Consider the following 27,985-nt stretch of genomic DNA (forward strand, 5'->3'; position numbering starts at 1 on the left):
CCCTTTGACTTCCCAAACAGAGCTGTGCCTTCCAGCCAGCAGGCAGGCGCAGCGGGTGGGGGTGGGCTGCTTTGCTGGGTGTATATCATGACACTACACAGCACATTGCTGGCCCCGGGTCCTCCCCAGCGCGCGGAGCAGAGACACACGGCATCGGGGTGGGGAGGTGGGGCTGGCGGGCTGGGGAGTGAAAGAAAGGGGTGGGTGGAGGGTGGAGTTTCTCTCAACCCAAGCTCCTGTTTCAACAAGTGACCCTGTCCAGAGAAGGAGAGGGGCGAAGGAGGGAGCTATTTAAAGAAAGAATCGAGCGATCCCGATCCATGCCGGTGCGTTCGTAGAGGAACTGGGAAGTCTCCTCCATTGACAGACCCTGCCTTCCCTCCATCCCTCGGCGCCCCGGGCTGACGAAGATGGGAAAAGGGGTGAGTAGGAGGCGTTGGGCGCATTTTAAGATGAGCGCTGGGGGAATGGCTCAAAGGGACGGCAGGCGACAGGGGCGCCTAAACTAACCTTCCCGTTCCCCAAAGGAGAGGCGGGAGGACTCCATTTGCCCTCTGCCACACCCCCCGGGGAGCGAGGGTCTGGAGAGACAGGCAGGGGGGACCTGGGCATGTATCTTTCCGGGGCTTGTTTGCGCGGCTCAGGGCAGGCAGGGCCATGCGGAGCTGCAGCACCTCTGGGCTTGACAGTTCATAGCCCCGGGACTTCTGGCCTCGACGCGTCACTTACGCACGTAAAAAACACGCTGGAGCCCTGGCAGCAATTTCATCGCAAATGAACCACGGGGCAGCCAGCCCCCCATTGTGCTCGGCCGGGTCTCTCATTCCATAATTGCCACCCCGCTTGCTGCAGGGAACGGTGCGACGGAGGGTGCCGCTGACCAAACAATGTGACGGCTGGGTAAACTGCCCCCTCGCCAGGGCTGGGTCAGAGTCCTGGTGAGGGGGGGGGGGGGGTGAAGGAGTTGGCCGAGGTCCTGGCCCGGAGGATTATTTGGAGACGGAGGCTGCGTTCCAAAAGCAAAATAAGCTCCGCTGTCCCTCTGCATGGCGCAGCCCGGATCAGAGAGCTGGCCCAGCCTGGCTGTTTGTTTGCATCAAGCGGGGTCCCCACCCCCCTGGCGATTTCAGCTCCAGACAGTCTCTTCTGGAACTTTTTGCAGCTGGCGTTAAAAACTATCCCGACTGGTGCGAGCTGGCTCCGCTCCGCTGCCCATTCCGCTTCCTTGGCCTCCCGAACGCTGTCGAGACGCGAGGGACGGAAGGAGCAAGCCCTTTCCCAGCCCAGCTGTCGAATGGCTTTGCAGCATCGCCGTCTGGGAAGCGGGAGGGGGGGGGTCATGCACCCCACATCCCTTGACAGGCAGCACAGAATTCCTGCAACGGAAAACTCCTCGCTCTGCTTTGCTCATTGGTTCCCCTGGATTTATGTTTGTAGAATGGCCAGACCTGTAGGAAATGCCAGAGCCTGGGAACCTTTGTAGAGCAAGGGATGGAACATGAATTCATTATTTATACACTGCTCCTAATACACTACTGGTGGGAAACTGAAAGAAGCCATAGTGGAACGTGCCGTTCAGCAAACTGTGCTTAGCAAAGGCACTGATGAAGTGCGGGTTTAGGGGGCAAATGAGTAGTATGGGGAATTGGCCCTCAGGACTCCTGGGTTCTAGTCCCAGTGCTGGAAAGAGACTGGGGTCTAGGGGTCGGAGTAGGGCTCTGGTTGCCAGGACTCGTGGATTCTGTCTAGGAGAGAGTAGAGTCTAGTGGCCATAGCTGAGCTGTCAGGACTCATGGGTTTTGTTTCCAATCCTGTCACTGACTTTTGGTGTGACCTTAGACAAGCCACTTCAGTGTCACCAACTGGCTAATGTGTATGTCTCCCTCTGCTGGCTGGATCCAGAAGCGATCAGTTGTGTATCCTAGACCCTATAGTGCTTGTGGAGATTCACCTTTGGCTCAGCTTGTGGGGCAATACCTGGAAAGGTGTGGTTTCAATCCCTGCTATGCCTCTGAAGTCCCCTCTGCAGCAGAACCATAGCTGGGAAGTTCCCAGATGACCAGTTACAATTCCCAGTTACCTTCTAAGTTCCCAGGTGGGAGGCCCCATGGAGGGGCAAATAGAGTCAATGGCAAAAACAGCTTCCTGTGCCCACAGGAAGTCTCAGAATGGAGACAAGCCTAGGCAGCATCTAGGGCTGAGAATGGTCACAACCCCACAATGAGTTCTGCCTAGGGGTTAGAACCGGGGCTGTGTGGACACAGAGAACTGCCCACCAGGAGCTCAGCACAGGAGCAGCACCTGCATAGAGCATTTGTTGGTCTATTGTTATCTGGAGTCCTTTGACAAGGTTTGCCCTATGCCGTGTTCTAGCTGTAAGAATTAGGGCTGGTTGAAAATTTTCTGTTGAAATTGTTTTTCAGCGGAAACTTGGGTTTTTGACTCACCAAAACGTTTTGCACAGATGATCGGCTTTCTGTGCATTTTTGGTGCCTCTTCTGCTGAAAAAAACAAACACCTGAAAACAAAATCACTATTTCTGTTTGCTGAGGATGTTTTTTTGGCGTTTAAATGTCTGCTGTGAAAATGTAAGTTTTCCTTGGGAAAACGTGGCTGCAAGGGAATTTTCAGCCTGTTTTCATCCACGTTTTCCATGGCAAAAACTCCCATGTTTGGCGCAGCTCCATGAATAACTTAGAGCAACAATTTGCATTGATATACCGCACCTTGCCTAAAGGCCCTTCACAGCCATTGATGCGCTGAGACTTTTGGCATCAGAGGAAACATAAATGAAGTAGAGTGGCATTTTTCATAGAGATTCTTTCTCAATGAGAACTGTCACAGCTGTCACATTCCTGCATCCTGTGGCACCCCGGAAAACTTCACATCCACCTGCTTGGAACTAAACGAGAAGCCCCCTTACCTAGGAGCAGTATGGGGTCTATGACACACAGCTAATTAGTTGGGATCCCAGCTGTTAGAAGACAGTCATGCACAGATGCATTAGCCGGCTCATTGCACTGTAGAAAATGACCATGGGCCAGAGAGAGGCCGCAGCAAAAGAAATATTTACATGAACATACTCCAGTGTCCTCAGGGTATCAGGGCTGTCCAGGGATGAAAGAAGAGGCATGACTTACCCCCTGCCTCCAGTTCAGAGACTCCACGCCAGGGTCATGCAGAGACAGGATTTGACAGGTCTGACTGCAGGGCTGGGCCTTGCTGGCAGACGTGACCCCTGAAGTTCAAGTCTGGTACCTCACTCACAACCCTCTGTGCATGGCACTTGCCTGCCAAGAGATGCCAGCTAGGAAGAAGAACAGGAAAGGGGGGAGGGGGAGGCAAGCCACGGGATCACATCTTGAGCCCCTCCCTGAGAATCATCAGCATAGGCCAGAGCTGCAGAAAGGTAGAGCAGGCAGTCATGGAGCCACAGGGCTCAGGTGCGGATTTGGCTCCAAAGTCCCCCTGTAGGCCCGGCTCCGGCTGCCAGAGTCCCAGGGGTGAATGAAATGAGATGCTAATGAGGGCATGGGCCCTTCTCAGCCCCCTCCCTGTGAGAGTCTAAGCTCCCTACCCAGATGTTAATTAAACCCCACAGCAACTGCCTGGGAAAACCAAAGCCATGGATCTCTGTTCCCAACCCATAACTGCGATCGCCCGTACCTACGGAGGCGCAGGTAAATACAGCAGCAGCAGCCCACCAGGCGCTAACCCTGGTGAACCACGGCCATTTATTGCCCACCCCAACGCGAGACCCTGCTTCCCCCTCCCCGCGACTCCTCTATAGGTCTCTGCCCTGTCCCATCACCTGCCAGAGGCAAGGCCAAGCTGGGGCCGTGTGTGTGTGTGTGGTGGGGGTGGGGAGGGGGATGTCCAGGACTTGTCTTCTGGGCCATTGGGCCCATGTAACCCCAGCCTGGAGCTCTGTGTCTCCCTCTAGTGTTGGGGATCAGAACTGCAGCCCTATGAGCAATTCTGGATTGGCCCCCATCCTGTGGTACCCAAAACTCCCGTGGAGATGGGGCGGGGGAGCGGTGGGGAGGACACAAGATGCTCAGAATTGGGCCTAGAGCAGCTACCTCACTTTTGCCATTAATTAGAGGCTCATTCTAGCTGCTTGACAGTCCCCCTGCAGCGCATCACTTGGCACTTAGAGGCTGGGAGGGAGGAGGGAGACAATCGGGGGAGGTGGATATCCCCAGAAATATACCAGAGATGTGATAATCCAGCCCCTCTGATTGATAGGGGCTCCTGCCTGTACTAGCCTAGCTTTGGGGGGTGCTCTGCTGCCCTCAACCCAGAGCATCCAAAGCAGGGCAGGGTCCGTGCTGACTTTTTTTGGCGGGGGAGGGGGGGAGTGCTGCCAATTGTGGCAGGAATGGATGGCTGCTAGTGCCATCTTTAAAGATCCAAGGCCGCTTATGGCATGATCCAGCGTGTCAACCCTGGCAACTCTGCCCACACACCCTCTGCAGCGGGGCATGACATTCTGTTCCACTTGGCTGCTGCATCCCACCCCAGAGGGGACTGCACTTGGACAGCTGGGGCAGCAGCTCCTGGAAGGGGCTTTGGGATCTTTGCGGAGAGCGAGGGGTTATCCAGCCGACAGCTCCTCAGCTGGCAGAAGCCCATCTCCTCTGCGCATGGCAAAGGATCCCGAAGAGCCATGGAAACCACAGGCAAGCTGCTGGACTCATGAATCCAGCTGAGAAGTGCCAGGGCTATTCAGCCCTTTATGCGGAGCAGAAAAGAGTCTCTATTCTCCCTTCCCCATTCACAGCCTGAGAGACGCTTTCTTCCTCTTTTCTTTCTTCCCGCAGAGGGCTTTTGGCTCAGACTCCCCTCCGGTCTCTGGAGACAGACATGACTTCCCCTCCAGACCAGGGCCTGCTGGCATCACCCGAGGGAGGGGGGAGGAAGAGGCAATTCCTTGCTGCCCTGATCATAAACCCCAAGGAATTGTTCCTGAATTGGGTCGGCATGGCCAAGACAAATAGGACCCACTCAAGAGCGGCCCCTGTCTGTGCTGTGAAACTAACTGAGTCACCCTAGGGACCAGCTGCATCCCAAGAGCATGTGATTTGGTCTGGTGGGCTACCAGGGGTTCCCCCACACCTGCACAGGCAGAGCCAAAAAGGGCTGGAGATATTTTTGTAAAATGCAAAAGGGGTCAAGATTGGGGTGGTTGACTCTCATGCTGCAGGGCAGAAAGCTTCAGGGGTCAGGAAGGATCCCCCTTTGCCTATGTGGCCAGGTGCAGGGGGAGGAGGGTGTTGGGGGGGGAGCCAAGGTACTGCATGTATGACCCGATGGCCTACTCAGAGGTGGAAGATGATGGGCGACCGGGACAGAGGCGCAGAGGCCTGATCCAACAGAGGGGGGAGCTGGGTTAGATGAACCTGATCTGGGCTAGGAGGATCCTGGGTTATATGGGCCAGAGGTGGCAAATCTGAGACTCTTTAAGAGGGGGCACACCAGCCTCCCACCCTGTCTCCTTAAGGAGCCAGCTGTCCAGATCCAGGCTCAGAGCAGGATATGCCCGTGAGTTCCGTACCTTGGGGAGGGGGGTGAGCAGACGGGCTGGGGCTGCCTCTGAAATGGTTGGCTCTCATTCCACCACTGCAGATCCCCCTGGGCCTGCAGCTGTCTCCCCCGCTCTCCCTCCCTTACAGCCTGTTCCCAGGAGAGGGGCCAGAGGAGAGAGGCCTGGCATGCTGGAATTCGAGGCCGCGCGTGCCCTCCTTCCCGGGGAAAAGGGGTTAGCTCCAGTGATTCAGGGCAAAGGGAAAGGCCCAGAGCCTGGTGCAGAAATTAGAGAAGCCTGTGCAGTGTGCCCCCCAAGATCACACTGGGGCTGGGCAGAATGTGCCCTCAGTCACAGGGTGGGGCGTGTTGAGTGCCCCCCAAGATCACACTGGGGCTGGGCAGAATGTGCCCTCAGTCACAGGGTGGGACGTGTTGAGTGCCCCCCAAGATCACACTGGGGCTGGGCAGAATGTGCCCTCAGTCACAGGGTGGGGCGTGTTGAATGCCCCCCAAGATCACACTGGGGCTGGGCAGAATGTGCCCTCAGTCACAGGGTGGGGCGTATTGAGTGCCCCCTCCCAAGATCACACTGCGGCTGGGCAGAATGTGCCCTCAGTCACAGGGTGGGGCGTGTTGAATGCCCCCCAAGATCACACTGGGGCTGGGCAGAATGTGCCCTCAGTCACAGGGTGGGACGTGTTGAGTGCCCCCCAAGATCACACTGGGGCTGGGCAGAATGTGCCCTCAGTCACAGGGTGGGGCGTGTTGAATGCCCCCCAAGATCACACTGGGGCTGGGCAGAATGTGCCCTCAGTCACAGGGTGGGGCGTGTTGAGTGCCCCCCAAGATCACACTGGGGCTGGGCAGAATGTGCCCTCAGTCACGGGGTGGGGCGTGTTGAATGCCCCCCAAGATCACACTGCGGCTGGGCAGAATGTGCCCTCAGTCACAGGGTGGGGCGTGTTGAGTGCCCCCCAAGATCACACTGGGGCTGGGCAGAATGTGCCCTCAGTCACAGGGTGGGGCGTGTTGAGTGCCCCCCAAGATCACACTGGGGCTGGGCAGAATGTGCCCTCAGTCACGGGGTGGGGCGTGTTGAGTGCCCCCTAAGATCTCACTGGGGCTGGGCAGAATGTGCCCTCAGTCACAGGGTGGGGCGTGTTGAGTGCCCCCAAGATCACACTGGGGCTGGGCAGAATGTGCCCTCAGTCACAGGGTGGGGCGTGTTGAATGCCCCCCAAGATCACACTGGGGCTGGGCAGAATGTGCCCTCAGTCACAGGGTGGGGCATGTTGAGTGCCCCCCAAGATCACACTGGGGCTGGGCAGAATGTGCCCTCAGTCACGGGGTGGGGCGTGTTGAGTGCCCCCTCCCAAGATCACACTGGGGCTGGGCAGAATGTGCCCTCAGTCACGGGGTGGGGCGTGTTGAATGCCCCCCAAGATCACACTGGGGCTGGGCAGAATGTGCCCTCAGTCACGGGGTGGGGCGTGTTGAGTGCCCCCTCCCAAGATCACACTGGGGCTGGGCAGAATGTGCCCTCAGTCACAGGGTGGGGCGTGTTGAGTGCCCCCCAAGATCACACTGGGGCTGGGCAGAATGTGCCCTCAGTCACAGGGTGGGGCGTATTGAGTGCCCCCTCCCAAGATCACACTGGGGCTGGGCAGAATGTGCCCTCAGTCACAGGGTGGGGCGTATTGAGTGCCCCCTCCCAAGATCACACTGGGGCTGGGCAGAATGTGCCCTCAGTCACAGGGTGGGGCATGTTGAGTGCCCCCCAAGATCACACTGGGGCTGGGCAGAATGTGCCCTCAGTCATGGGGTGGGGCGTGTTGAGTGCCCCCCAAGATCTCACTGGGGCTGGGCAGAATGTGCCCTCAGTCACGGGGTGGGGCGTGTTGAGTGCCCCGCCCCCAAGATCACACTGGGGCTGGGCAGAATGTGCCCTCCCAGTGTGGCTGGGGGGAGGGAGCCATGCTCAGAAAATGCATCATTGTGACAGATGGGGGGTAATACTCGGCTGGCTGGCTTTGCCCCAGGGACTGTCCCCAAATTGGGCCTGCTTTAAGGGTTCCTAATGGTTTCAATGCCTCTCTTCCGTTCTCCTTTCCTCCTCCCCCCTCCGCCCCCCGCCCGTAACCTGACCCTTTACTCACAGCAGTTGATCTTGGCACTGGGGGGACTTTTCCATGACAGCAGAGAGCTGAGCTCCTCTTTATTTTCTGCCTTTGAATACATGCTGCTCTCCCGCCTGCCTGGCCCCGCTCCCACAATCTGTGCTCCGGTCCCCGTTTTCCATCCCACCTCACTTGTGGGGGCCATACCCTGCTGGGTTCCCTTGTGCCCTGCTGGCCTGGGGAGAGAGGGGGCATGACAGTCTCTTCCCCAGCCCCCCCCTCCCAGCCCTTCAATCCAGCTGGCAACCTGCACTAAGGACCCCAAGAGCCTCCCAAAGCACAGCCACTGGCCCAGAGCAGCAGGAACCAGGGGAGTGTGTCCCTGCTTTGGCTGAGCTTCCCTGGGGAGGGTGAAGTCACTGGCATAGCATCCAGGGCACAGCTGTCCATGTCAGGACAGCAGGGTCCCACGCAGCACTGTCCTGAGCCCTCCATGTGTTGCTTGCTTAGCGTGAGGTGAATTGGAGGGACTAGGCTCACAGACCAGGGCAGGCAGCTCCTGAGAGCAGGAATCCTGTTGCAGTTTCCAGCTGTGCTTGGGGATGCTGCAATAGGAATAGCCTCTCTCCTGGCACTCTGGCCCTGGGGCTTCTGCATGGAGCTGTCTGCCATTGCTAGAGCATCACTATCAGACCATGGGGGCAGGGCCACCAGGAATGCCAACCTCCGTCTGGCTGAGGATCTCAAAGCACTTCCCACAATGCACCAGCTGAGCCTCACCCCCCAGGAAAGGAATCAGGATCACCTTCACTGTACAGAGTGGAGAAACTGAGGCACAGAGCATCACAGTGACTCACCTGAGTCACAAGTCAGTGGCAGAGCTCAGAGGCAAACTCAGGAGTTTGGCCCACGACCCAGCCCCAGGTGTTAGTGTCAAGCCCTGCATGAGGGAGGAAGTTGCCAAAATCTAAGCTCAACTCCAGTTTGAGTGTTGGGGTGAGGGCATGGAGGAGGGGAACCTAGCCGTGACAACCTGAGCCCCTAGAGTAACGATCCCCTGGCTCTTAGCGTGTTTTTCAGGCTTCGCTCTCAAAGCACATTAGAGGTAAGGGTGGGATCGCTATTTCCGTATGGGGAAACTGAGGCACGGGAGGGCCAGTCCGTAAGGACCTACCAAAGATGGGGTCCCCTTGTGCCGTACAAACTCAGAGTAGGGGAGAGCCAGCAGGTGAGCCAAGAACAGAACCCCTATCCCCCACAGCCCACTTCTTAGCCAGCTGCAGCTTGGTCCCCCTGGTCCTCTTCATGGAGATGCCCCTGCTCTGCCCTCCTCACTCTGCTGAGCGCCTAGCAACAGCCTGAGTGCAGGCCAGTGTTGCTGGCCATTCTTGGCCCTGAGACATTGGTCCAAAGGACTGTGAGGGGACAACTGGCCCCATCCCAAACTAGAGATCACAGTAAAGATCCAGGGCCCGCTCGTCTCATCTGAGCACCACAGACCCCACTGTGAGGCGGTTGGGGGGGGTCATAGTATAATCCACCCCCACACACACCCTGTTCGTTCCACGGGGAAGGTCAGTGGCCCGTGGCATTGTGTACAAGGCAGAAATGCTGCAATCCCAGCTCTCACACAGGTCAGCTCCGATCCTCAGGCTCCATTTAGGGTGTGTTTTGGGGGCTGGGTTAAAATGCCCAGGGGGCACAGGAGCTGGCTGGTGCAGGGGCAAGTCAGGGGGTGGACATGAGAGGGGCCTTTTCCCTTCTGGGGCTGCCAGCTCTGATCCACCCCTCACAGGACAGGGGATTGGCTCCAGGACAGGGGATTGGCTGCCGTAAGTGTGGGGGACCACAGGCCTTTCCCCTTTAAGGGGGGCTGTGGCTCCAATCTGGTCCCAGGGCAGGACTGGCTGCCATTTCCCCCAGGATATGGGGTCTAATGCAGCCCCCCAGCTCTAATTCAGGGGCACTGTGAGGGGTGGGCAGCTGGTCATGGGGAAAGGACCATTTTACCTTGATAGTGGCTCTTCGAACCCTCCTTCCCCCCCTTGGTTCTGGGCCAACAACTGGGCTTACCCTGAGCTGCCAGCCCCACAGTAGATAAACGCCGGGAGCTGGAGGCAGGGAGGGGCAGAGGCCTGCCTGGGATCCCGGTGCCCATGGAGCCTCCCCACATGGGTCTTTAGGGAAGGCTGCTCAGGTCTCTTTGTTGCGAGGGTCGCTGAATGCTGGGGTGACACCGAGACACCTGTGCCCAGCAGTGTTCTATACGCCCAAGTCAATCGGCTGTGCCGGGCCTGGACCGTGACACGAGTTGGCAGGTCTCAGCCTGGTGTGTTGGGGCAAAACCCTCCACAACACCCAATCCTGAGCGGCAGAGAGGCCATGGAGTGAGCAGACCCTGGAGACTTGCTCCCTTCTCTAGCACCGTGATGCGGCGATTGGGGCTGGGGGGAGTCAGCCCTGGGGACGCAGAGAGCCTCCTTCACCAGAGCCCAATGGTTATGATTAGTCACTGTGTTATGGTAGCGGTGCAGAGCCCCAGACATGCACCAGGAGCCCTCAGAACTACGCACTGTGGGTTATTTATTAGGTGCATTGCGGTTCATGTCAGAGCCCCAGCCACAGAGCAGCCACACACACAGCCACGCGCTAGGCACTGTACACTATTTATTGGGTGTATTACAGGAGCACCTCAGTGCCCCGCCCAGGGACCAGGCCCCGGTGGCACTAGGAGCTGCACAGACACAGAACAAAGAGACAACCCCGGCCCCAAACAGCTTTCACTCTAAGCGCGAGGGGAGAGGGCGGCGGTGCAGAGACCCACAGCCGGGGCAGCTCGAGGAAACACCCATTCCCCTGCTCCTGGCGGTGCTCCCCCTTTTCTGATCTCTTGCAGACAGGTGGGGAGAGGGAACACAACTCCCCCTCTTCCACTCATGAGTCTCATGTATGTGTTTTCCCCTCCACTGGCCTGACCCTCCATGGCGAGTGTGGGGGAGAGAAACCAGGAATCTCAGTCTCTCGGCTGGGCTGCCAGAGAAGCTGCTCCCGGGAGACCTGCTTTGGTTTAATCTGAGGACCAGAGCCTCCAGGGGCAGGGCCCTTGGTCTGCCGGGTGGCTGGAGCTGGGTTCTCTTGGGCACTGATGTCCCATCCGGGGACCTGGAGGGGCGTGGTCTGCCCTGAGCCCATTCCCACTTGGCACCCAGCGCCTTCTGCCGGGCGATGCTCCAGCTTGGTCCTGGATCGGAATATCGCCAAAGCGTTTTGGCTCTGCCAGAGATGGGGGAGGGGCTCAGCTTCCACATAGGCCTCTGATTGTCAGGGCCCCCCAAATGCAGCCTTGCCCACCAATGGGTGGCCACAGCCCAGCCAGTCCCAGGCTCCCATGCGTGGTCATGACCCTGGTGCCACATGGCTGCCAAAACCCCCCTGCTCCTCCTTGGTCTATGTGGCATGCAGGGTCCCCTTCCCACTACGGTAATGACACCCCCTTTCTCACCCCCTCCCCGGCAGGCTGGGCGGGAATATTCGCCGGCGGCAACCACCTCAGAGAATGGCGGCGGCAAGAAGAAGCAGAAGGAGAAGGAGCTGGACGAGCTGAAAAAGGAGGTGAACATGGTAAGGATCTGCTCCATCCCATGGGCACTGGTGGGGGGCTGGGCTGCCAGTGCCTGGTTTGGGATGATCTTAGACCTGTGGCCTTCTCAAGGTAGGACATCCTCATACTTAAGTGACCGTGAGGTTGTTTCCTCCCATTCTTCCCCGATCTTGCTCATTAAGATCGGCACCTAGCGTCAGACACCAAGGAGCTTGGAGGCAGAAACAGCAGATGGAAGGATGAATGGATGGTGCAGGTGGATGGATGGATGGACAGATGGTGTAGGTGACTTGCTGGCTGGATTCTACAAATACATTAGAAGCAAGAGGAAGACCAAGGACAGGGCATGACCACTACTCAGTGAGGGGGGGAAAGGAGGAAATGGCAGAAGTGCTAAATGACTTTTTTGTTTCAGTTTTCACTGAAAAGGTTAATAGGAATTGGGCATCTAACATGGGGAATGCCCGTGAAAATGAGGCACGAGCTGAAGTGAAAATGGGGAATGAACAAGCTGGAAATTATGTAGACATTTTAGAGGTCTTCAGATCACCAGGACCTGATGAAATACATCCTCAATTTGTCAAGGAGCCAACTGAGGAGATATTTGAATCATTAGCGATTACCTTCAAAAAGTCATGGAAGTTGGGAGAGATTCCAGAAGACTGGAAAAGAGCAGGTCTAGTGCCCATCTATAAAAAAGGACAACCAGGGGGAATTACAGACTAGTTGTCTTAAAGTCAATACTGGCAAAGATAATGGAGCATATAATTAAACAATCAGTTTGCAAACACCTGGAAGATAATGGGGTGATAAATAACAGCATAGATTAGTCAAGAACAAATCATGTCAAATCAACCGAACATCTTTCCTTGACAGGCTAACCAAGCCTTGTGAATGGAGGGAGTGGTAACGTGGTGTATCTTGACTTTAGTAAAGCTTGACCTTCTCAGAAACAAACCAGGGAAATACAATGAAGATACTATACAGTAGGCGCAAAACTGGTTGGGAAACTCTCAGGGTACAGTTACACTAGGGAGGGGTTCGGGATACCAGAGGTATCCCAAAAAAACTCCACCGTGTCCAGGGAATGTGTTTGCTTTTCTGCTTTTTTTTTTTTTTTGCAAAAGAGCAAACTCGCTCTTTCAGAAGCCCCTGTATTCCATGTTCTTCGAGGAAGAAGGGGGCTTCCGAAAGAGGGTTTTTTTTCCAACATTTGGCCCAGTCTAGACGGGCCAAATGTCGGAAAAGCCTCTTCCAACAAAAGAATCAGGAAAAGGTACACAAAATATGGAGTGCATTTTGCATACCTTTTTCCAACAAAAACTTGTTGTCTAGCCTCAGAGGAGTAGCCATGTTAGCCTGTATCTGCAAAACCAACCAGAGGGTAGTTATCAGCTGTTCATAGTCAAAGTGGAAGGGCATATCATGTAGGGAACATCCGAAGAACTTTCTGGGTCCAATTCTGTTCAATATCTTCATCAGTGGTGTAGATAACATGGCGGGGGGGAGGGCTAGCCAGGCAGCTGCCCGGGGCGACAACCTACGGGGGCACCTGATGGCACCTCTAAGGGGCGTCATGCGCCCGGGGTCAGGGGCTGCACAGTGCCCCTTAGAGCTGCAATCAGGAGCCGCACGACTGATTGTAGCTGTAAGGTGTGCCGTGCGCCGGGGGGGGCAGGGCCACACATGCACCAGACACCCAGGGGCGGAGCTGCGCATGCGTCATGCGCCCACTGCCCGTGGCACAGGAATGGTTCGAGCCAGCCTTGTTGATCAGGAGTGCAGAACCTTTTTTGGGTTGGGGGTCACTGATCCACAGAAAAATCAGTCAGAGGCCACACACAAGTGAGAAGCAAGAAAAAAAAAACCTCACTGACATGGCCCCTGACTGAGAAGGAGAAAGATACTAAGACATTCCCCACATTCCCCTCCCACACCAGAGCTTAGTGGGGCCCAGCCTAGTAGATTCTGTGTGCTCCAGCCCTGTAGTAGGGCAGTAGAGGGGCTGGAGCGCAGGCTCCCCAGTGCAGGGGGGGGCCCTAAGCCTCCAGGGCCAGATCCAGGCAAGCTGGGGGAACTTCCCCACCCCTGCTGTAGATGATATCACGCTGGGAGGAGTTGCAAGTGCTTTGGAGGATAAAGTTAATATTCAAAATGATCTGGACAAGCTGGAGAAATGGTCAGAAGGAAAGAGGGTGAAATTCAATAAGGACAAATGCAAAATACTCCACTTAGCGTACGTCTACATTGCAGGGTTTAAACCCCGCCACATCCAGGGAACACGTCTGCTCTTCCTTTTTTTTTTTTGCAGAAGAGCAGGTGCGCTTTTTCGTGGCGTCCTGTATTCCTTATTTCACGAGGAATAAGGGCTCCTCCGAAAGAGGCTTTTCCGCCATTTGGCCCCGTCTACAAAAAAGCCTCTTCCACAAAACCAATCAGAGCGCAATTTGCATAGCTTTTTACGAAAAAGAGTTGTAGTGTAGACCTAGCCTTAGGAAGGAACAATCCGTTTCACACATAGAGAATGGGAAATGGCTGTCTAGGAAGGATGAATGGGGAAAAGAATGTGGGGGTCATAGTGGACCACAGGCTAAATATGGATCAACAGTGTAACACTGCTGCAAAAAAGCAAACATGATTCTGGGATGTGTGGTAAGTAAGACACAAGAAATAATTCTTCTGCTCTAGTCCACGCTGACCTCAGCTGGGCTATGTCTAGACTGCAAGCCTCTTTCGAAAGAGAGCGTCTAGACTGCACGTTGAACTTTCGAAAAAGCGGCTTGCTTTTTCGAAAGAAAGCATCCAGTGAGTCTGGATGCTCTCTTTCGAAGAAGCCCTATTTACATTGAAGAACGCCTTCTTTCGAAAGAGGAACTTTCGAAAGAAGGCGTTCTTCCTCGTGAAATGAGGTTTACCGCCATCAAAAGAAAAGCCGCGTTCTTTTGATTTAATTTTGAAAGAACGCGGCTTGAGTCTGGACGCAGGGGAAGTTTTTTCGGAAAAAGGCTACTTTTCCCGAAAAAAACCCTGAGTCTGGACACAGCCCTGGTGAATTGAGACCACTTCTGGGCACCACATTGCAGGAAAGATGTGGACAAACTGGAAAAAGTCCATTGAAGAGGAACAAAAATGATTAAAGGTCTGGAAAACATGAGGTATGAGGGAATAGTGAAAAATGAGATTTTTTAAGTCAGGAGGAGACTGAAAGGGGACATGATAACAGTGTTCAAGTAAGATTGTTACAAGGAGGAGGGAGTAAAACTATTTTCATTAACCGGTGCTGATAGGACAAGAAGCAATGGACTTAAGTTGGCACAAGAGAGGTTTAGGTTGGTCATTAGGAAACTCTTCCTACCTGTCAGGGTAGTTAAGCATTGGAATAAATTATCTAGGGAGGTTGTGGAATTTCTGTCACTGGAGATTGTTAAGAGCAAGTTAGACAGTCACCTGCCAGGGATGGTCTAGTTCAGGGGATGAGGAACCATTTTTGGGTCAGGGGCTGCTGGCGCACAGAAAAATCAGTTGGGGGCTGCACACAAGCAAGAAGCAAAAGCAAAAAAACACACAAAAAAACCACCCCAAATCCTCACTCACGTGGTCCCTGACTGAGAAGAAGAAAGACACTCCCCACATTCCCCCCACACACCAGGTGCGCCCAGGCTCCAGGCGGCCCCCAACTTGCGACGTGATTGGTTCCTGGGGACGCATCACAAGTCGGGGGCGTCGTAACTCGAACCTTCATTTACGATAGGCGTCGTTGTAAATGTGGACCAAGGACATAAGTCGGGGGTTTTCAGCCCCTTCTGCACTTAAAAAAATGGTTGTAAGTGCGGGGGGTCATAACTCGGGTGGTTGGAAGTTGGGGGGTTCCTGTAGTAGTTTTAGTGTGTTCTAGTCCTGTGGTGAGGCAGTGCGGGGGCGGCTGGAGTCCTGAGCCTCAGGGGCCAGATCTAGGCAAACTGGGGGCCTCATTCGGCCCCCGAGCCTGAGGTTCCCCACCCTTGATCTAGATAACACTCAGTCCTGCTGTGAGGCAGGGGACTGGACTAAATGACCTCTTGAGGTCCCTTCCAGTCCTGCAACTCTTTTCTTTGATTCTATGGATGGTTCAGAAGGCTGGCTGAATAGATGGATGGATGGAGCAGGTGGGTGAGTGGATGAAGGAGAGTTCCACAGGTGAACAATGTCTCCTACACTCCAAACATGCTTACCCTGTGTCCTGTGGGTGGCTGGGCTCTCCCTGCCCTGTAGCTCAGAGTGACAGCTTCGCCCCAGGAAGTCCTGGACAGCAGGCACCAATGGGCCAGGGGCCAGCGCTCTGCCGGAATGGCCTTTCGGATCTGATTCCATTCCCAGGACATTCAGCTGCCTTGCTAGGCTCTCGCTGACCCTGACCTTCCCTCACCTCTCCCCTGGCAGGACGATCACAAGCTGTCTCTGGATGAAGTGAGCAGGAGATACCAGGTGGATCTGTCCAGGGTAAGTTGGGACGTATCAGTTCTCACTTCTCCTCGCCTGGCCTAGCATCCCTTGCTCCCTGCCTTCTGCCTTCCATCACTGCCTGAGGGCAATCGCAGCAGCACCAGCCATCCCAGGTACCCTTGTGCTGCTCCCCCCCGCCCCAGATCTTCACCGCCTGGCAGTCTTGGAAGAATTTGCCCTCAACTCTCCCTTAGGTGGGAGTCAGCTTGGGGCCTGAGCCTCCGGCAGTCTGGGCCCTTGTTCCCACGCTTCTGGGGTGCAGGTTCTGAGCCGGCCCAAGTCTGGGTGACTCCATCCACCTGCTGCTTGGAAATGCAGGGAAGGGTCCCCCCAGAAGCCCCAGTGGGAGAGGGATTCCTTGCCCAGAAGACCCTTCCCCCGCCAGTATGGGTGATTTGGCAGACTGTAGGTGGGGCAAGGTGACTCCCCCCCCCCCAGGGCTCTGCTGTGCAAGGGGAGAAGCCATGGGTAGCTGTGGCTTGTGGGAGACCAGCGCCCCAACTCCATTGTGTGGTGGGGGAGGGGCCAAAAGTGTGATATGCCCAGGATGGGAGAGTGGGGGAGGCCGTGTGGCCTGTAGATGCTTTGGATCCTGGCAGGACATAATTGTCTCTTTCCTTCTGTCCCCCATCCTCCTTCCCTCCTGTTTCCTCATTCCTCTGGGCTCTCCATCGCTCTGTCTCTCCCTCCCATCCCTCTGAACACCGCCGCCCTCCCAATCTGGGCAGGGTCTAACGAACACCCGCGCAGCTGAGATCCTGGCGCAGGACGGCCCCAATGCCCTGACACCACCCCCAACCACCCCTGAGTGGGTCAAGTTCTGCCGCCAGCTCTTTGGGGGCTTCTCCATCCTGCTGTGGATCGGCGCCATCCTCTGCTTCCTGGCCTACAGCATTCAGGCCGTGATGGAGGACGAGCCGGCCAATGACAATGTGAGCCACATGGCCTGGGGTGGATCATAGCAGGGCGGGGGAAACCGAGTCACTCTGGTCCGCATTCCAGGGCTGGGAACAAGCCGTCTCTCTGGGTTGGGTCTATCTGGATTCTCCGCTGCACACCTGGAGTTCGGGGGAGGAGGGGAGGGAGGGTTGAACATACCTCTAACTTCATTGAAACTCCCTGTCTTCTCTCCTTGGTCTTACCCAAGGGGTGTCCTGGTTTTGCATAGCAGGGCCCCAGAATTTCATCCCAGCCTCCCAGAGATCTCTGAGAACCCAGGCTGGGCTCAGGCTCCATGGGTCTCATCCCCAACGTTGCATGCAGCTCTGGAGTTTGATTCACCAAACTCAACCCAGACCAAGTAAGGAGCATCTGCCTCCTGGCCGAGGCAGGTGGAGATGGGCTGAACTGGGCCCACCCAGACATTGGGGGATGGGTAGGGAACAGGTCACTGTCCCCCTGCCCTAAAGGCAGCTTCCAAAATAACTCAGCAGCCTTGTTTCCTAAATAAGAGCTCCAGTAACATGAGCTGGGCCACTCAGCCTTGGCAGCTGTCCCACCCCAGAGCTGGTCTCCTACAGCAGACCTGCAAGTGCTGCAGTGAGCAGGAAGGAGGTTCAGTAGGGGGCGCTCTCCCCTCACTGGCACCGCTGGCCCCACTACTCCAGGGTGTGCTAGGGGGCGCTATTCTCCAGGGAATGAGAAGGGTGTTCCACTAGGGGGTGCTCTCCCTATGGAGCTAGGGCTGAGCGCAGTGGTGAGGAGTTCTCTGCTGCCCCAGGCCTCACCTTCCCGATAAGACACAAGCAAAATCCCAACTACTTCCCATTGTTAAAGAACCAACTTGTTATGCAAGTTGGGGTATTAGACATTGGGTCCTGGGCAAACTCCAGCTCCAGGAAGTACCTACTGCCCCTCACAGGCTCAGATATTTGTCACTTCCTGTCCTAAATGGCAGGGCAATGTCGCTATTCAGCTGTTAAGCAGCTGCCATGTCCCACCCCAGCAGTGGCTGCATTGCAGCAGTAGGTGAAGGAATCCCCTCTGTCTGAGCAATCTCCTTCTCTCCCCAGCTGTACCTGGGCGTGGTGTTAGCAGCCGTCGTTATAGTCACTGGCTGTTTCTCCTACTACCAAGAGGCCAAGAGCTCCAAGATTATGGACTCCTTCAAAAACATGGTGCCGCAGGTAAGAGCCCCCCGTACCCATCCTCCAGCATCACATGGCATGGAAAAGGAGCACCAACAAAGGGAGGAGACAAAGGCAGCTCAGGGTCGAAGAGCCATGGCCAAGCTACAAAACATTGGTTGTAAAAACCCACCACTACCTAGGACTGCCCACTTCAGGGGGATAGAACTGCTCTGGGATTGTCCTGCTCCTAAGGCCCAGCCTCCTGAGCTCCAGAAAGATCCTCACTGACTGCTAGCACTATAGGGCCTATGACACACAGACAGGTTTTTCCGATTTCATCCAACAGAGGGAAGAATTTTCCCCTCTAAGTCTGCCTTGTGACCCTAAACCTCCTTGCCAGGAGAGACAGACAGAAGCAGCACAAGTGGGATCTGGATTGGGGACACCTTTAAAGGCTTGGAGCAGGGTCTGCACTGAGGTTTTGGTCCATTTGGGAAATGTGTGTCCAAGTCCAGTTTCAGGGTGTTAGTATCTCAGCCAGGGCCTTGCAGTGGGTAATACAGCCAGCGTGGTTCCCTGGCTCCCTCTAGTGGCAGTCAACCCACAAATAAGCATTGACGAGCCTGGAAGGGCAGGGGAATCGGCCTTTTAGCTACATAACGGGTGATGTCTTTAGACCCAAAGCGACTAGATTCAATCCCTGCTGCTAACAACCAGCCCGGGGGCATGGCATCGCAAGAACTGATGCAGAAATATGCCAGCCTGTCGCTGAGCCATGCGGGAAGAGAATACAGAGCACGAAGCCCCCCAGGGATCCATGAATCCATCTGGGGCATCCATCTCCTCCCAGACACGGGGCCATTTCACAGTCTGGACACAACTGTGCCTAGCTTATCATTTTGTCCCAACCCCTGTGGCCTCCGTGCTTCCTCCCTCCAGCCAGCCTCTGAACCACTGTCCCGATGAGCTAGCTCCCCCTCTCCCACTGGTAGAAACTGGGTGTCACTCCACTGAAGTTGAAAGCCTGGGACATGAGTGAGAACAGAATCAGGCCCATGCCAGGTCTGGCCTGGCCAACAGCAGGAGTGCCCCGAGACAGCTGTTCCCAGCCTGAGAGAGAGGTATCAATGCAGCAGCCAAACTGTCCTGGTTGTAGAGTGCTAGGGGTGGTGAGAGGAGACAGAAGAGCAGCTGCAGTGGTGGATGGGCAGCAATGTTCTCTTTATTTTTTTACATCGCCGTGCAGAATAAATTTTGTCCTGTGCACCAAGGTAGGATCAGATGTGCACCATCAGTAGAAACACATGTTGCCAGCTGTAGGTGCTCTGCGAATGAGCTGGGCAGCATTTGAATCTCTCCAGGGTGCCCAACCGCTCAACTTACAGGGAACACTAGGTAGCACGTCCATCTGCCAGCTGGAAGAGGGCACAGCTGTGACCCCATCATGAGTCCTTGCTGCAGCAGAACTCCAGTGGGAGTGTCACCCAAGCCCAGCAGCAGGCTGAGAGCCAGGGGTGGACTCAGGACATGCTGGTGCAAACTCATAGCTTTCACTGGCAGGGCCATTCTGCAGGGCTCCCCCAAAAGGGGCTGGGACCCTTCAGGTCAGACAGGGATCAGTGGCATGCAGCAAGCTGGGGGGTTACAGGGTGCTCCTCGGGTGGGGAGCCAGGTGCGGATCTTGCATTTCACTCTCTTTCTGGTTCACTTCTCCTTCTTTGGGCAGCAAGCCCTGGTGATCCGGGAGGGCGAGAAGATCCAGATCAACGCAGAGAACGTGGTGGTGGGAGACCTGGTGGAGGTGAAGGGGGGAGACCGGGTCCCTGCTGACCTGCGCATCATCTCCTCCCATGGCTGCAAGGTACGGATGGCGAGGCTGTGCCACGGGCTGGCACGAGGGCCCCATAGGGCAGAGGAAGGGGAGGCGTGGCTGGCTGTCAGGCAGCCTGTGCTGCTCTGTTTGGACGCACGGAGAGAGCAGACAGGCCAGCTGGACAGAGGGATCCCAGGGGCACCTAGCTTTGTCATTCACACATGAAAAAGCTCATTCAGCCTTGTTGGTCTCGTGGCTCTAGGAAAGCTACCTGCAGGGCCATAGAAGGGGATATTGGTACCTGGTTTTGGGGGTGCTGTGGCACTCCCCTGGGTCTCTATAAAGACCCCCACAGTGGGAGGCATGTAGGTGGGTCCCGGCTCCTGTCTGATTCCCATGGGCAGCAGGCTGGGTCAGGACAGCCTGGGGGAGGTTGCAGGGTCTCAGCCTGGGTGAGTCTCCAGGTCCCATGTGAAGGCAGGGCTCCCTGCTAGGATGGAAAGGGAGATTGTGCTGTCCCTGTGTGGCCAGCCACTTGAGGGAGTGGCATTGGCAGCCCAAGCCCAGGCACTCTTGGAAACCCCCAGTCCTCCTTGAAAGGGGCCCCAACTCCTGCCCTACACTGGTAACCACCCAGGATCCAGCCCTCCCCTCACTAGCTGCTGAACACCCGCCCCCACACACACACTTTCATCCCCAAGCCCAGGTGTCCACACGCTCCACCCTCCCTCCAGCAGTGATGCTGCCAGCAGCGTGGGGTAAGGGCCCCCGCCGTCAGCCCAGGCGTTGCCAGAGAGGCCCATGTGAACTATTGCAGGGCTTGGGGGCACTCGAGGAGTGGGACATGGGAGCCTGAGAGTTGGGCGGAGTGGGGGGGGGCAGGAATCTGTCTGTCAGTCTATTAGGGCAGAGCCGGGGCTTATCAGCTGATGTCAGTGAGGGAGACAGGGGGCTGACAGTGATGGAGGCAGACAGCTCCCGTGCTGTTGTCTGTCTTTTTCTTCCTCCCATCTCTGTCTCTCGTGGGCCCCTGTTGCCTCGGCAGGTGGATAACTCCTCGCTGACGGGCGAGTCGGAGCCGCAGACCCGCTCCCCCGAGTTCACCCATGAAAATCCCCTGGAGACCCGCAACATCTGCTTCTTCTCCACCAACTGCGTGGAAGGTGAAGGGGGGAGGGGGCCTCCCAGTCTGCCGGATTTAGGGTCTGTCCCTGGATCTGCAGGGCTGTCCATGTGCCCCGCCCCACCCAGGCTCTGATTATAGAGCATTGCAATGGGAAGGGGCAGGATGAGGGGGTGGGGACCAAGCCAAGTGGAATTTAAATGGCCCGACCGAGCTGGGGAAATGAGAAGGGTTTTTACTCCCCAGGGCAGCCTAGTCCCAATATTTCAGTGGTAGGGTGCCTGTGTAGGTGCCAGGTCATGATGCTAGGAAGGTCTGGCCATGATGCACAGATGCCTATGCTGGGAGATGGGCCATAGAGGAAGCTTGGGGGCCCATTGCTCAGGGATGGGTCCAACCTCACAGAGGAGCCAAACCTCACCTCCTGGCCAGGCCTCAATGGGTGGCACACACTTGCCTGCTAGCAGTGAGGGGCCTGGTCCAGTCCTGATGCTGCCAACCAGGGGCCAGCCAGGTGGGATGGGCTGAGACCCCTAAAGCTCATTGCCCAAAATGGCCACCAGGCAGGGTTCGAGGGGAGGCACAAAGCTCCTGAGCCCTGAGCCATGGACTAAGTCTGCTGGCCCAGGGCTGAGAGGATGCCCAGAGCCCACACAAGCCATGCATGGGGAAACTGCTACATTGTGGGGGCCCTCAATCTGTCCTTTACCAGAGCTGTTCCTGAGTCCCCTCCCAGCCCCCTTCCCCAGTTTCAGTCTCCCCCACAGAAGTACATGCAATACTTGTCTGCCCTCCCCCATTTCTGCACTAGGTACTGCCCGGGGCATCGTCATATCAACTGGGGACCGCACAGTGATGGGCCGCATCGCCTCCCTGGCTTCCGGGCTGGAGGTAGGCCGCACCCCCATCGCCATGGAGATCGAGCACTTCATCCAGCTCATCACCGGTGTGGCCGTCTTCCTGGGCCTCTCCTTCTTCATCCTCTCCCTCATCCTTGGCTACACTTGGCTGGAGGCTGTCATCTTTCTCATCGGCATCATCGTGGCCAACGTCCCTGAGGGGCTCCTGGCAACTGTCACGGTAACGGAGTCTACTCGAGGAAGGTTCCTGTATAACCCACCCACCTAGTGTGGTTCACGGTCCCAGGTAGTGACACTTAGACCGCTTAGAGTGAGAGCTAAGAGCAAGGGAGCTCTGTAGCATAAGCTAAGAGCCAGCTGGCTTGTAGCGCAAGCATAGCAGCTTCTCCACTAAGTTCCTGAGGTCTCATGTTCAAATCTACCCCGTGTGGGGCTCATTTGGGATTTCAACTGGGTCTCTGATGTGCAGGCTGTGCTTCCACAGCTAGAGGAAGTATGTAACCCGCACACCTAGGCTATGTCTACACTGGTAGGTTCTTGCACTAGAAATATGCAAATAAGGCTAAATGTAGAATATTGCTGAGCCTCATTTGCATACCTAATGAGCTGCCATTTTTACGGAAGAGGCTCTTGCACCAGAAGTAGCTGTCTAAACTGCCCCTTCTTGCGCAAGAAAAACCCTCTTGCACAATGCCCCTACGCTGATTATTTTCAGGAATAACGGCATTGCGCAAGAGGGTTTTTCTTGCGTAAGAAGGGGCAGTGTAGACCCTCCTTCTGGCACAAGAGCCTCTTCCGCAAAAATGGCGGCTCATTAGGTATGTAAATGAAGCTCAGCGATATTCCACGCTTAGCCTCATTTGCCAGTGTAGACATAGCCCTAGTGTGGTTCACTGTCCCATGTAGTAGCACTTACAGTGAGAGATAAGGGAACTCTACTGCCTAAGCTGAGAACTAGCTGTTTTTATAGCTCAAGCTGTAGAGGATCCTATACTAAGCTCCAGAGGTCCCAGGTTCAAATCTGCCCAGTGGCTGTTACACCTGCACTGCCCAAGAGTGGTAATGGGTGTACGGCATGGGCAGGGCTGGGTGCAAATCCTGGTCTACCCTGACTCCTCCCTCTCTGGCCCGCAGGTGTGTCTGACCCTCACAGCCAAGCGCATGGCACGCAAGAACTGCCTGGTGAAGAATCTGGAGGCAGTGGAGACGCTGGGCTCCACCTCCACCATCTGCTCCGACAAGACGGGCACCCTGACCCAGAACCGTATGACAGTTGCCCACATGTGGTTTGACAACCAGATCCACGAGGCTGATACCACTGAGGACCAGTCTGGTGAGGGGTGCAGCCCGTTATTTTTAATTACAGTGGCTTTTAGTGCTGGTCAGTACACGACGGAGGCGGCTGGTCTCAACGTCCGCAGAGGGATCTCTGCTTTTAGCTCTAGAGCTCATAGGGACACGACAGGCAAGTAACACAAAGTAACAAGTAACACAAACACAAGGGCAGGTCCACTCTCTTGTATCAGTTACTAGCAGACTTACCCAGCGCTGCCTGGGTCCCTCAGGGCAGGTGGCTGGTGGTGTAGTGAGTGCAGGACTCAGGGCAGGGCCTTGGGGATGTGTGTGGGGAGCAACGCAGGAGGCTGGGGGAGTGAGGGTTGGGGGGTGAGGAGGGGCTCAGGACAGGAGGTCCTGGCATCTAGGAGCCTTTTTTCTCCCCCCAGACCCTTCCAGTCACCAGGAGCGTTTTTTCTCCCCTCAGTCTTCTGCAACAGCCAAGGGCCTTTTTTCTGCCCCCCTTAGGCGCTGCAGCCAAGGGCCAGGAGGAACAGGGAGAGGCTACTTACCCTGTGTCTTGGCAGGCAAGATGGCAGAGCCCCAACACTGCTGGCTACTCCCTTGGTGGTGTGGCTGCCCCTAGTGGACACGCTACATATAACTCTCCCCCGAGGGCTCACTGCCTCCAGCAGCCACTCTCATATTGTGTCCCTCTGAACAGCAGCCTCTCCCTTTGCATGTTATGGAAAACAGTCCTTTTCACAGGGCTTCTGGTTGTCCTGGCACAACCAAACCCTGACCTTGCTTTAAGTTAGGAGAAGAGGAAGCTGCCTACCGGATTTGGTGGTCCTAGCTCTAACAGTTTAGGAGCCGTTCTTGAAAAGTGCTCGCAGATGGATAGATGGACGCACTCTAAAATAGATCGAGAGATGCCAAAGTTCCCAACCCAGTTATGAATGTCCCAGCACACACAGCTCCTAGACATGGCCCCACACCTGTTCAAGCTACAGACATACTCACATCCTCCTCCAGCGTGAGGCAGACTATCTGCACCACCCGGACACCCCTAACTCATCATCTTGTATGTCCCCTGCCCAGCTGTCCTTGCCTCCTCCTGCATCTGCCTAACTCCGTTAGGGCGCCGTTTATGAGAGGCTGGGGGACAGTAGCCCTCTCCCGAGGTTGAACCCTCTGGATTTCATACTTGAAGTCTGCTTGAAGCCGCATGCCCTGACTCCAGAGCAGTTCTTAAATGCAACAGAGTTTGAGCTGCTTGCAGCTTTGCCTTTGTGGCACGGAGTTTGTTATAAACAGAGGGAGGCAGGGTGATTAAGAATAACAAAAGGCTGGTGGGCATTCCAGTAACTGAAGGATCCTTAGATCATCATGTAAACATTGCAGAGTACTCCACTTAAAAGGGGGGGGAAGAGTAGGAATGAGTGTTATGCTGCAGGAATCTGCATTTGGATCACTGTTAAACATACAAATGTTCTTGAAAAAGGGGTGAACAGGGACTAATCCAAAGCTGACCGCAAAGAGCTACAAAGGCATTTCACAAAAAAAGTGGGTGATTGGGCAACACAAGGGCAAATGGAATTCCGTGTTGAGAAGTGCAAAGTAATGCCCATGGGAAAATATAATCCCAACTATAGATACAAAATAGCTGTTACCACTCAAGAAAGAGATCTTGGAATCATTGTGGATAGTTCCCTGAAAATATCTGTTCAATATGCAAAGGTAGTGCACTTCCATTCCAAAGCTGAGATAGAGCTAATAGAATATTGTGAATCATTAGGAAAGGAATAGAAAATAAGACAAAATATCATATTGCCTCTACATAAAGTCACTGTATGCCCACATCTTGAATACTGTATGCAGATCTGGTCACCCCCATCTAAAAAAAGATCTATTGGATTTAGAAAAGGTACAAAAAGGGCAACAGAAATGAGTAGGGGTAAGGAACAGCTTCCATAGGAGGAAAGATTAAGAAGACTTTTCAGCTTGGAAAATAAATGACTAAAGGATGGGGGATATGTTAGATGTCTAGAAAATCATGAATGGTGTGGAAAAATAGAATAAGGAAATGTTATTTATTCCTTCACTGACATAACACAAGAAGCTGACCCAATTATATTTATAGGCAGCAGATTTAAAACAAACAAAAATTATTTTTTCACAATCTACTTGTGGAACTCTTTGCCAGGAGAGATGGTGGAATAGCCCAAACTATAACAGGGTTCCAATAAGAACAAAATAAGTTCAAGGATGACAGGTCCATCAAAGGCGACTAGCCAGAATGGGCAGAGATGGTGTCCCTAGCTTCTGTTTTCCAGAAGCTGGGAATGGGCGACAGGATGGATCATGATGATTGCCGCTTCTGTTTATTCCTTCTGAAGCATCTGGCATTGGCCACTGTTGGAAGACAGGATACATGGCTAGAAGGACCAGTGATCTGACCTAGTATGGCCTTTCTGATGTTTTTAGAGAGCTGAAATGTATCTGCCCCCTTGTGTAACCCACTAGACCCCACTCCCCTTTCAAAGCTGAGATAGAGCCCACGAGTCCTGACAGGGTCGCTCTCTCGCCACAGAGTTAGTAGCAAAGTAAGACTATACATTTCAAGGCTAACCAGTGTCCCCTAAAGTGACTTGCCACAAGATGTCAGAATATGTGTTAGAGCTGAGTGGGTCTAATATGTATTTAATTTTCTTTCTTTTGTATAGGAATTAGATTCAGTGTTCTTGTCAGCTATCTGTTAAGTTATCTGCCAAAAAAAGAGTTTTCCAGTACCTTGGTAGCTCCTGGATAGAGATAATGCGTGTGGCGGGAGGGTGGATGGGGTTTGTTCCCCCCCTCCCCATTTAGTGCTTGGCTTGTATTGAGCATGCTCAGTAACACTGCTAAAGCCTCTGTCCTCAGTCCTCCCCCATGATTTCACTCTCTTCCCTCTCTCCCCCATCATGGCATGCACGGGTCAGTGCTCCCTACCAATATCTGAATTGGTGCCCCTGTAGGAGACCTGAAGCAAGCTGCAGATGGGGGTGCTGTAGGGAGCAGGGGAGGAGCACTGACTGTGGAGGGAGCACCTGGCTACTACAGTTCCAGCCTCTGCCAGCAGGAGGCACTGTGGGGGCAGGAGCATTGGCTGTGGGGGGAGCTCCTGGCTGTTCTATCCCAGCAGGGGGCACTGTGGGGGCAGGAGCATTGGCTGTGGGGGGAGCTCCCGGCTGTTCTATCCCAGCAGAGGGCACTGCAGATGCAATGCTGCAGCCAGGCAGTGGGGCTCTGCTCCAGCCCCATGGCTGAGTTTGGTGTGAGGTCATGTGGCTGACTGGCATGTCTCCTTCCAGGTGCAACATTTGACAAGCGCTCACCCACCTGGGCGGCCCTGGCCCGCATCGCCGGCCTGTGCAACCGAGCTGTCTTCAAGCCAGGCCAAGAGAACGTCTGCATCTCCAAGGCAGGCTGCGTTCCCTCCCCACCCCTCAGACTCCCTGCAGTGAAATGGGCCCAGATGTGGTGTGCACCAGACTCACTGGGGAATATGGGCTCTGCAGGGCACCCCCCCACACACACACCATCATTCCCACGTTCTGATCCTCACCCAAGGCCCCATGTGAGCACGAGGAGGGCGCTGTGAGGAGCTGGGCATCACTGATGGCTGCAGCCAGACGGGCTCAGGTTTCCTGGGGTCCTGGATGGCCCATAGCCTTTTCAAGGCCTCCAGAGCTCTGCCTTCCTGGACCCCCACCAGAGAGCTGGGCCCCGAGCACACAGTCCTGTGCAGCTCCCCCTCAGCTACAGGCCCAGCCTGGGGACCAAGCAGGGCCGACTTATCCATTAGGCACAGTAGGCACAGTGCCTAGGGCCCACGAAAATGTTTTAATTTCTTTTAAAAGCAGCAGAAGAAAAATGAACTTTTAGGGTCGAAGAAAATGTTTTAATTTTTTTCTCACATCAGAAAAAAATGAAAATTAGGGCCCAAGAAAATCTATTCAATTTTGCCTAAAACAGAAAAAAAACGTTGAAGTATTTAAAGTTATATCAAAAATAATTTTTAATATTGATATTATTGTGGTGGGAGGGGCCCACGAAGGCAAAAGTGCCTAGGGCCCTCGAAAGTCATAATTCACTCCTTGGGCAGGATACCAGAGCCAGCGGCTGTTCAGTCTGACCCATAGCTCATGGCTGGGTTGTCAGCTGCCTCGGCAGGCTGGTCAGTCTCAGGTCAAAGCCCAGCGAGCCCCATAAGCACTCAGCCACTTTGCCAGGCCGAAGCAATGCCCAGGGAGCCTCAGATCCCGTCTGCCAGATGGGAGCAGTGACCAGTTAGACTGATAATCCCATCTTTGCCTTAGCAGGGCAGAGCTCTGGCCCGTGTCCCCCCATGTCTCTGGCTCTGCCACCCGGAATCAGAGCCTTGTACCCAACCAGTCCATTATCCCCCTGCTATGTTGGTTCAGCCCAATTAAGATCAGTGTCCCCAGCATCCAGAGCACTGGCCTCATGGATTAGGTCTCCTGCAGCGTCCAAGACCCCATATTTTAGACCTAAGGTCCCCAAACTTTTTCATAGTGTGGTACATGCTACACCTCCCTTCCCATTAGCCAGGGCCACAAGCCCACAGCTGCATCCCTCCTTCCTATTGGCCATTACCCAGCCACTCCTCCCCACTCATTGGCCAGGAACCCACTATCCTGGCCATGCCTCCACCCTCATTGGCCATCACCTTGCCCTGCCTCTGCAGCCACTGGTCACAGCCTGGTCTCCTCTTCCATTGGTTATGGACACAGACTGCCCTGGTCCAAGTCACAACACTCCCTCCCATTGGCCAGGGCCTCACTACCCCACCCGTCCCATTGGCCAGGGCCTCGCTATCCCACTGCACCTATTGGCCATGGTCATGACTGCTCTTCCATTGGCCAGGGCCCACTACCCCACCCCTCCCACTGGCAAAGACTTCACTACCCCACTCCTCCCATTGACCAAGAGTTCACTATCCCACCCCTCCCATTGGCCAAGACTTCACTATCCCACCCCTCCCATTGGCCAGGGCTTCACTATTCCACCCCTCCCATTGGCCAGAGCCTCGCTATCCCACCACACCCCTTGG

The 27,985-nt window shown here is 55.1% G+C and overlaps 1 protein-coding gene across 1 annotated transcript in view; it reads left to right on the forward strand.

Moving 5' to 3' along the window:
- Window positions 1-231: 231 nt before the first annotated feature.
- LOC102462326 (sodium/potassium-transporting ATPase subunit alpha-2) overlaps window positions 232-27,985 on the forward strand; it is a 39,870-nt gene continuing 12,116 nt past the window's right edge. The window contains exons 1-10 of the mRNA XM_075906989.1: window positions 232-422; window positions 11,163-11,267; window positions 15,667-15,726; window positions 16,458-16,661; window positions 17,742-17,855; window positions 19,525-19,659; window positions 20,657-20,774; window positions 21,546-21,814; window positions 22,729-22,927; window positions 26,223-26,332. Of these exons, the coding sequence (XP_075763104.1) occupies window positions 411-422; window positions 11,163-11,267; window positions 15,667-15,726; window positions 16,458-16,661; window positions 17,742-17,855; window positions 19,525-19,659; window positions 20,657-20,774; window positions 21,546-21,814; window positions 22,729-22,927; window positions 26,223-26,332 (1,326 nt within the window). The 5' untranslated portion in view covers window positions 232-410. The remainder of the gene's footprint in view (window positions 423-11,162; window positions 11,268-15,666; window positions 15,727-16,457; window positions 16,662-17,741; window positions 17,856-19,524; window positions 19,660-20,656; window positions 20,775-21,545; window positions 21,815-22,728; window positions 22,928-26,222; window positions 26,333-27,985) is intronic.

This window comes from Pelodiscus sinensis, chromosome 24 (assembly GCF_049634645.1).
Source record: "Pelodiscus sinensis isolate JC-2024 chromosome 24, ASM4963464v1, whole genome shotgun sequence".
Taxonomy (NCBI): Eukaryota; Metazoa; Chordata; order Testudines; family Trionychidae; genus Pelodiscus; species Pelodiscus sinensis.